At 38.7% G+C, this 9843-nt stretch overlaps 1 protein-coding gene across 3 annotated transcripts in view; it reads left to right on the top strand.

The window, feature by feature from the left end:
* The window catches only part of COG3 (component of oligomeric golgi complex 3), a 32479-nt gene extending 22917 nt beyond the window's left edge, over positions 1 to 9562 (top strand). The window contains exons 18-23 of one of the 3 annotated variants that reach the window (XM_080354238.1): positions 1613 to 1701; positions 1801 to 1935; positions 3126 to 3201; positions 4834 to 4961; positions 5889 to 5987; positions 7215 to 9562. In XM_080354238.1, coding sequence (XP_080210364.1) covers positions 1613 to 1701; positions 1801 to 1935; positions 3126 to 3201; positions 4834 to 4961; positions 5889 to 5987; positions 7215 to 7244 — 557 coding nt within the window. In that variant the 3' untranslated portion in view covers positions 7245 to 9562. Of the gene's footprint in view, positions 1 to 1612; positions 1702 to 1800; positions 1936 to 3125; positions 3202 to 4833; positions 4962 to 5888; positions 5988 to 7214 lie in introns of those variants that run through there. The other 2 variants (XR_013922889.1, XR_013922890.1) reach the window with 2 other exon arrangements.
* The last annotated feature ends 281 nt before the right edge of the window (positions 9563 to 9843 follow it).

Below are 9843 nucleotides of genomic sequence, written 5' to 3' on the forward strand. Positions count from 1 at the left end.
TCGAGTTTCTCTTATTCCCTTCCAGAAAAGAAAGCTGAAGAAATAACTTTTCTTTCCTGCCATCTAATAAGTTGCTGTTTTAACTCTGAAGCAAGCAGTTCTTACACTAACCGTTTCACCTCTTGCATTTGAACATCAAGGAAACCTCCTACCTGTTGAGTAGTTTCTAGTTGACTGGAGGTTAAAGGGCAAATACATCCTTTTGGTGTCTTGTCCTGGCTGACACACAACTTTGTTCTCCATCTTCATTTAATGGAATAAATTTTTGTGCCAGCCAGTGCTTTGCAGGTGGTAGTGGTAAGTAACGCAAAACACTTTCTTTATATTGGGTGGTGGCGGTTGTGTTGAAAAGATGGACATTCTGCTTAATTCTTAACATAGTGTAGCATAGGTCAGTGGGGCTTTTCTAATTGGGATGAGTTGCAGAAGAGAAATATCGGGGTTAATATGAGTTTTACTGTGTTCTAGACAATCACACATAGATTTAAGATTTGATTTGGGATTTATAGACAAAAGGACACTACTTAATGTTAAAAGTCATGCTTCCGCTCATATTTTTTTTAAAGTAGTATAGTACTAAGTAACTGAAGTATACAGTAGGAAGAAGTGACTTTCACACTGACTAGCTCATAGGCTTCTCATCAAGAGCTTGGGCTCTTTTTGGGAATCAGTGAAGTTTCTGGGAAATAATTCAGAGAACAAAATGAAACTTTCTCTGCAGTCTCCTCTGACTTCAACAGAGTGCAGGTTCTTAGTTCAGTGTGAAGCTTACATGCCCACGTACCTGGTATTTCATCTTTGTTTAATGCCTTTGACAGCACTTCTGTAACTCCTACGTCTTGTTTCCCTTCCATTGTTTTATACAGCAAGAGGGGTGCAGAGTTAGTTTCGAAATGAAAAAAAGCAGATGGGTGTGTAGGATGATAAGTGAATGACATTGGGGCAACAAGCCGTACTGAAACTGTGGTGATGATTTTATTTTTCCCTAATCTGACTAGATTTCAGGTTGACAACATCCCCTTAATGCTATAGGAATAATTTAAGTATTGTGTGTTAATTGCAGGCATCATTGCAACTTCTTGGGACTTCTAGAGAGACCGTAAACATGAGCTTATCTCAACCTTTGTGTTTTGTTGTTTAATCCTAACTGAAATAATTAAGCACAGAGGAAAAGAGTGACAGTTCTAAGTTATTTCATTCAAATGTACTTGATTTTCCCAGGCAACATGGGTCTTTAGCTGCTTAATTAAATAGCCTATGTAGAAGTCTCTCATTTGCAGATACAGTTACGAAAGGAACAGAGCTCACACAATTTTTGTGCTGATAGCACTGCAGCTGGGATCAGTCATTTGGTGGGTTGATGTAATGTATTTATCTATTTAGACCGTGCAACTCTCAGATTCAGGTTTACCAACTGAAAAATGGTGTATCAAGCCTTGCGTGTTTCTGTGCTTGTGCACTTGTGCATCTACACCCAGCAGCAGTGGAATCATTAATGTTATATTCCTAATCATGCTAGGCCATTTTTTATGGCTAAATTGGTGATTAATGTTCTTAATTCATGGAGCTGAATCCCATTGACTTACAGCGTGAGTGACTTTCTCATTCGCAGATGCAGCATTTAAGATCCTGAACCCTAAGACAGTTTCAAGATTTTTTAGACTAAACAGCAACAACGCCTTGATACAGTTCTTACTGGAGGTAATATGGGCTCTTACTTCATAAAGCAAAATTTGGTCATTTCAGTGGGTGGTGATCTCTGGCAAATAAAAAGGAGAGACTTCTTGTCTTCTGTTCAAGGGTACTCCAGAAATCAGAGAACATTATATCGACTCTAAGAAAGATGTAGATCGTCATCTGAAGTCGGCTTGTGAGCAGTTTATTCAGCAGCAAACCAAACAGTTCATAGAACAGCTGGAGGAGTTCACAACAAAGGTACAAACATGTTGTATGTTTGTTACCCTAACCAATACTGGTAAAACAAGGGGATTAGTATTTAAATTGGGTACAAGAGCAGTTGCTAGTTCTGTCTGATTAGCTGAAGATGATGACATTTCCCATTATAAGGTTGTGCTTCCCTTTAAGTTCCAGCAACAATTTTCCAGGCATTTTTGAGATTAATGGATTAAACAAACATGACATAGTATGGTCTTCAATGAAGAAGCTTTAATGTTTCATTGAGTCGAAACACGTTGTGAAAGTTGGCAGGAGCTTTTCTGTTTGTGGGAAAACTCCTACCATGGCTGAATTTATAAGCCTTCAAAAACGATCTTGGGTCATGTGTGTTCTTGAGGGGATGTCTTAGACTGTAGTTGTGAAGTTCTGTCCTCAGCACATTGTACACTGGTGAGGTGCTGGCTGAGCAGAACTTTACTCCCATGTCCCATTTGTGACAAGTTCCTTATAAAAGTTGCTCAGCAATATTAGGCATCATAGGGGATGGGAACCAAAAGATGTCTTGTTACAATGCACTTTTTTCTGGAACCTGCTCTAGAGCTCAGGATTTCTAGGCATCTTGAGAAAACCACTCAACAGGATCTATTACTTCTGGAAAATGAAGAGTGTGGTGTGGATCCTTGTGTATTGAGAATAGGTGGTTTTACAGCATGACATCTCAGAAACTGAGGCTACGGCATTGCATGGACTTCACAAATATCCCAGCTGCTGGGTCTTGAGACTTTAGGAGATTACAGTGTTACATTTACTGATGGCTGTCATGTTGGGGTGAGATGCCAGTGGCAAGTCTGAAATATATGTGGGGAACCACTGAGATTGATAGATCATCCAAGTGATCCCAATGATCCATTGGGAATCTGGGGAGTTTGACTGACCTGCTTAAGTATAAATCTCTTTTGAGGTTTCTTTGCATCCTTAGCTGTCTAAGCATATTTGTAAATTTAATCTAATTTTGAATATTACTTTTCAGAAGTGATCACAATTGTAATTTTGAACTGCATTTCTGTCAGGCTGCTTCCCCTGTGTGTTGCTAAGTCAATGCATAGAAGAGAGAGCAGGGGAGATTCCGTACACTGCAATATTTAAGAGACCTGTGCAATTATTACTTGATCACTTTGTTGTCAGTTCAACTGAAAGAAACATAATTTTGTTGATTGTACTTGTTTTAGGTGGCTGCTTTAAAAACAATGGCCACTCAAGGAGGTCCCAAATACAGCCTTTCACAGCAGCCTTGGGCACAACCAGGTATTTGCTTTGTCTTGTATTCATGTTACTTCTGAGATGCTTGTGGGCCATGATCATTTATCACTTTGCGACTCCTTCTGGAAACTTCGTATCAAATGGAGAAAAAGACCCTTTCCCTTCACCATTTTTGGTAAAGCAAAATGAGCTGCGTTATATGGGGCTCGAGTATTTTGGAATGTCATTTGTCTACGTGCCTGACTTATAAAATGTAGGAATCTGAAAAGCTGGCCAGATAATTTTGGATGGTGAGACTCTGATTGACTTGGAAAAATTCTAAGTACCTAAGAACTGTCCACCTTTTTCTTGAAAATTCTGTCTGTCTTTTTCACCTGTGTGCTAATTTAAATGTCTTAAGATACTTCTAAATCAAAACCTGACAGACTTGAGAATATGCATTTAATTGGTGCAGTAGCTGAATGACTCGAGCACTTCTCAAGCTGTGACCGCTCTTGCATGAAAACAGCATTTCCGCAACTGCATACAGAATGTGCTCAAGGAATTATTTGATTACATTAAGATAAAGCTTTTGCTTTTGTAGGGAGAAATAAATCTGCATTGAAGTTTTTATTTTCTGTACATTTGGTACTTACTTCCTTTTTGGTTTTCCTGTCACTATGCAAAAATGAAATCCAGCTTTGTTTCCATCTTCTTAAAAATTCAAATGTGAATGCTTCCTAGGAACATTTGGAGTAGTTTAGATGTTCCCTGTGTTGTTTTGCTCTTCACATTACAAAGTTGTGCTTCTGGGCGACACCAAGAAATCTGATTATTCCAGTTCATACATTGGAATGTTCTGTTGCATCATGTTCTTAAAATGCAAACGTTCATTCATAATTCAGTGCTGCTCCATGGGTCAGACATTCTCAAGGGCTAACATGAGCTTCCACTTAAAATCTGCTGCCTCTTCAGGAGTATTTTTAATGTTTGTTTGGCGATTATTATGTGTGTAGAGGCAGATCTAAGCATAGCTTCTGATGTTTCTTGGAGTCATTTGTTTGCAAAGCAGGAATAGGTGAAGAAAAAAATGTAACATAGTATTTTAACTTCTGTAATTTAAAGCTTTGAATGGATTTTGCCCCTGCCCTTTAAGCAAAGATCTTATAAAACCATTAAAATACTTACCAATAAAGAAAGGTGGTCTTGTCTGAGAGAGGATTCCTATCTGGTTGATTCAAAACCCAGATGGCTGTGCATCCTGTCTTCTTACAGACATGGGTTGTGATCACTAAGGAGGATTTGTGCTACACTGTTCTCTTTACTAGCACTGTTCATTCCCCAGCAGTTTCTTTCCAGGCTAGTTTTCTAGGAAGAAGCTTATATAGAACTTTATTGCTGTTGGAAGGCTGCAACTTCAGGAACCTCAGGCAGGCGTTGCTTGCAGAAATGAGTTGGGTGCATTTTCTGCAGGGAAAGAGGGGCTGCTTTCTCGAGTGGGTCCCAAAAGAAAAGCCTTGTCTGGCGTGTTGTGATGATGGGTGGATGCCGCACAGCCCGGTCACCCGCTCTTTCCCTTCTACACAGCCCTGTGGGTATGACCAGACCCAGTAAAGTCGAGGGGATAATCCTGGAGTGTGGATTTCATCCAGCAGAATGCCATTTTAGCCTAGTAAGCATGTTTTCTTTTACTTTCAGCAAAGATCAACGATCTCGTCTCTTCCACTTATAAGACGATAAAAACAAAGCTGCCATCAACGTTACGAAGCATGTCGTTATATTTGTCCAATAAAGATACAGAGTTAATTTTGTTTAAGCCGGTCAGGGTGAGTATCACTAGATGTACTTCTACATGTTTTCCTGTACGTGTTTGGCCTTCATTTAGTTAATGACTTTAAACACGTTTTGTGGGACCACTCACCTTGTATTTCTGTGTGTGTATGGATATAGGTATAATATATCTATATAAATGTATGTATGCATATATTTTTAAGTGTGTATATACAGACATACATACATTTATCTGTATATCTGTAGAATTATTCTAGGCTACCAGTCCAGCCAGTAAACGTGACAAATATCACACACATGTAACAATGAACAGACTGTTACAATCACTGTGGTGTCTCTGATCTGACAAACTTATTGGAAAGACCCATGAAATAAAAATAATTTAAAAAGCAATCGAATAATATGTTTTATAATGATATGTTTAACTTAACAAAAACCCAGACAACCCCAAAAGAAACCAAAAAACCAAAACCAAAACTGTCCTGCTCTCCATTGTACTCAGCCTACATAACACACACATATTATGGGGAACGGACTGGTTCTGTTCATTCTGAACATCTTCCACTTGGCACTTCATGAGCTACTAAAAAGGAAATTAGCTCTGTCTCAGCCAGAACCAGTACAGCTTGGTTGGTTACACATGAACAGAAGCACTGGAGGCAGAGAGGATGATACAGTTTTGATGGGAGACCCACTGTAAACCCACCAGAGAGAACCAAGCTTGAGTTTTAAACTTCCAGATCAAGTCTGTGGGACTTAGTGTTTCAGCTTAGCACATCTCAGCAGAAGTTTTCAGCTCACAGCTGGATTCCTTGTGGCTGTTTTGGGGCTTGTTTTAGAAGAAAAGCTCTTAAAGCTCAACTGCTTCTCCCGACTTGGTCACATCAGTAGCTATTCTGGTTCATGTTTGAGATGCGTGTTGTCTTTTTTAATACTGAGTTTTTCCTTCTTTCCTTTAAAAGAATAACATTCAGCAAATGTTCCAGAAACTCCATACTTTGTTAAAGGAAGAATTTAGTGATGAAGATCTCCAGATCATTGCTTGTCCTTCAATGGAACAGGTATATGTTGAAGCTCCTTGTTTTATCAGTTGCTCTTTTGTGTGACTGGCTCTTTTAAACATTAATTTTTCATTTTTAGTATTTTCAGTGTTCAGAATCTGTATTTATTTATTACCCCCTTAATCCTGAATGATTAAACTCAGGGCTTTATCTGAACCCTAGCTCTCAGATGAAACGTTTGCTGGTTTTTGTTTTTTAATGAATATCCAATGGAGTTTTTAAACTGAAGGTGGTGATTGATGTTGCTGGGGATTGAGTTGTACAACATCATGGCAGAGCTTTGCCATTTCTGGGCATTGTCTTTTCAGAGAGATATCAAAGCTAGTGAATATGCTTTTTAAAAGCCTGTGTGTGTGAAGGCAGTCCTGCTTTTGACAAATACAAAAAGAAGCGACTTTTACATTTAGGAAGCATGAAAAAAGAATTACAAGGGTTCATTTGAAGGCAATTGCATTGGTAAAATGTGCAGATGTTTATGGAAATGTAACCCTACATAATAAGGTCTTTAGTCTCAGAGATGATTTGGGTTAAGAGTTCTCTGTATTAGGATGCTGTGACAGAAACCAAGCAGGTTTTTAAAAATCTGGCTTTGACATTAGTGGCCCAGGGAATGTGGATAGAATCATGATTATCCCAGGATGCCAATATATGAACAGATAATCTAGTTTGCGGATTAGAGGACATTTCCTGCAGTGAATGTGGCCACAGGGATGTGTGATAACCATCCTGGAGCACAGAGTGGGAGCTTTGCCATGAAAGGAGGTGGGGTTATCCTGGAGGAGATGGCTTCCTTTAGTTGTTTGTCTGTTAGTCCTTAGGATCACTTCTACAAACTGAAGTATATGGGGATCCATATTGTAATCTGTGGGAAATAAGTATTGCAAAGGGTCCCAAATGTCTTTCATATATCTAAGATTAATGTTAACGTTTTTTTTGCCAGTGAGCTTATTTTTTTTTAAGTCCTTGACAATGCATGAAGTAATTTAAAAAACTTGGACGCAGTAGGTTGTGACTGTTGAAATGACTAGCCTGCATGGTCAAAAATCATGTTTTCAAAAGCCTGTGAATAGGCATTTGACTGGAAATTTTGGCCAGTTGTTTTGTAGCTGTCTTCTCCTAACTCATCTAAGACTTTATGTGGTTCCTAGGAATCCTGTTTAAAGGTTTAAATATCAGTTCTGAAACTTAGCTGCTCTGTCTAATGTAGGCTTTCCTTTTGTCTCTCAGGTCAACTTACTTTTATCGATGTCCAAATAGCCCAACAGCGAGGCTGCTTGAAATAAGCTTCAGCTGAATGCCAGGCTGTGAAGGGAATGTGAAGACATTTGTTTGAAGTAAACGAGGGATCCCACTGTGCAGTCCAGTCTGCAGCAAAACTCTCCAGACTGCTTAACCCTCTTCTAGGAAAAAAAAACCCAAACAATCAAACAAAAAAAAGCAAGTTTTATTGATTTGTTAAAGGTCTTTCTACTCATCAGTTTGAGAAGTGGGGGGAAAGAAAACAAAACAAAATACCCTTTTCTGATCACTCTTATAGAAGCTCAGTTACTGCCTTCTCCAGATGTTTGCAGAGTTGTGGGGTTTTTTTTAATGTGAAAACCTTTCTTGTTTTCCTTCAGTAAGCTGATGTATGCAGAGAAAAGCCACACTGTCAAAGTCATGCTGGAAATAAAGCACAGGGAATCAAATGGGAGCAGTAATAGGTATTTGCAATGCTTGGAGATAAGCACATTGGTGTGACAATTTGATGTTGGTATGACAATGCTCCAGTTTTTCCTTAACTCCCCTGAAAATCCTGGTATTCCATCACAGATACTCTTAGTTGGGAAAACTTTGTTTCCCTCATGTGAAGCATTTTTTGAAACACTGGATTTGCTGGTTTTCTTACACTGTTCTGACTGGGAGCTGTAAGATCTGACCTGAAGTTTCATGCTTTAACCTTCCTTCATGTAAAAAAAAATCTCGTTTTTTTGAGATTTGCCATGGAAAGCTGTGCAATATAATTTCTCTTCTTTCCGAGGGAACTGCATATTTTCAGATGCTTTACTGCAAAACTTAGCATTGAGATTCTCAGGTACTTACTTTTAGGTTAGAGTTGTTTTTTGGCCTTACCCAAGATCAAACTGTTTAAAGTGAGGACTGGGACTTGTACAGCACTTGTGCTCTGGTGGTAAGTGCTAATAAGGGTGTAGGGGGATGCCAGAAATTGAATGTGCCAGCCTGTCAGATCAGCATTGTAAACGGGATAGGTGCTTGGTAACGGGTCAACAATGCACGGTGTTCAGGATACATTAATTGGTCATTATTTCGGACAGCTGAATGCTGAACACTTGGCCATTCATGGAATGAAACACTACAAGCAGCTGCAGAGTGTCTCAGTGCTGGAAGCCTTTATTGTGCAGCACTGCAAAAGGAGAGTGTAGTGACTTATATAGCAGATTTTTAACTTATTTATAAATCCTGTTTTGTAGTTTGGGAAATGTAGAAATTTCTGTGCATATCGGTGGTGTTCTGATCTCATAACTTTCCCATTATAAATGACGTGGTTGGAGACTGAGGTGGTAGGATTTAAAACTAGCACAAGAAGTGTTGCAGCAGTGGTGCTGAGGTACGTAAATGGTACTCATAGGACCTTACATGACTCCCTAAGAATTAACTAAAGGAACTAACAAAGAAGACAACTTGCCCTTTCTTTTTACTTATGTAGAAATACAGGCTGTAAAATAATGCCCAGTGCATTGTAATATATGTATATTTGTTTTTTATAAAGTTTTACAGGAGGGCTGCATGGTCGCTGTACAGAGCTATGACTGACTTAATGCAGACATTGTACAGAAAAGACGTGAAGGATGAACTGTTGCAATAGTCACTCTTGTGCTTGGAATCTTTTTCTCTCTTAGAGTTCCCAGACAGCTCTTGGACAGCTGGTTGAAAGACGAGAAGAGCAATCAGTTTATACAGCCTGTTTGCTAAACGAACGTTTGTTTAAACATGTACAGTTTCAGATATTTACGTTTACAAATAGTGTAAATACTTTCAAAAGATTAATTTAAGATGCTTTATATTATCTGACTAGAAACTTGCTGTTTTTAATTTTTTTAAATAAAAATGTTGCCTCCTATTTTGGTCCAAGAGTAAAGCTTTATTCTGTATCCTGAGGCTTGTCTGTCAAGATAAATGTAATAGAGAGACAATAAACATTCTGTAAGCACAGGCAGTATGTTGCTGAGAAGAAGTGTTCTTTTTTAGCAGTAAGAGAATTGACTTTATTTGGCACAGATGTATACCTGAGTGCTGAATGTACAGCTAATTGTTGAAGTAATGCCTCTTTATGGTTACAATAAAAGTAAATTTGTATTTTCTTTACTGACAAACAGTCTCTTTGATGGCAATTTTATTAGGGGAAAGAAACCACAACTAATCCAAGAACATATTTTAACTAGGTGGCTTTTACTAGGAGAAAACTTGGGAACTGGTGGCAGAAATCACAAATATTGTATTTGATAGCTGTTCATGTTGCCTGGTTACTGACAGACTCATCTACCTGTAGTTTCTCATTAGCACATCCTGTTCCTCTAGGCCTTAGTATTGCAGAAGCACATCAAGCAGAGGTTTGTGGTTTGTTCCCTGTAACATCAGCATGAAGCTTCCCTTCACCTCTGATTTTGACAATGTCATTTGAATGAACTGACCTAAGGAAAAATGTTATTTCTTGTGGAATTCAGCTTCGATCTGACTGGTGTGGGGCAGCAATGTGTGACCACTACTTCCAAGGTGCTTGGAGCTGCCTAAAGAGGCTTGGCCTTTTGGATTATATCTCTTGAAAATGAAGTGAATGCTAAAGCAGCTGGTCCAG

This window comes from Nesoenas mayeri (assembly GCF_963082525.1).
Source record: "Nesoenas mayeri genome assembly, chromosome: 1".
Classification (NCBI taxonomy): domain Eukaryota; kingdom Metazoa; phylum Chordata; class Aves; order Columbiformes; family Columbidae; genus Nesoenas; species Nesoenas mayeri.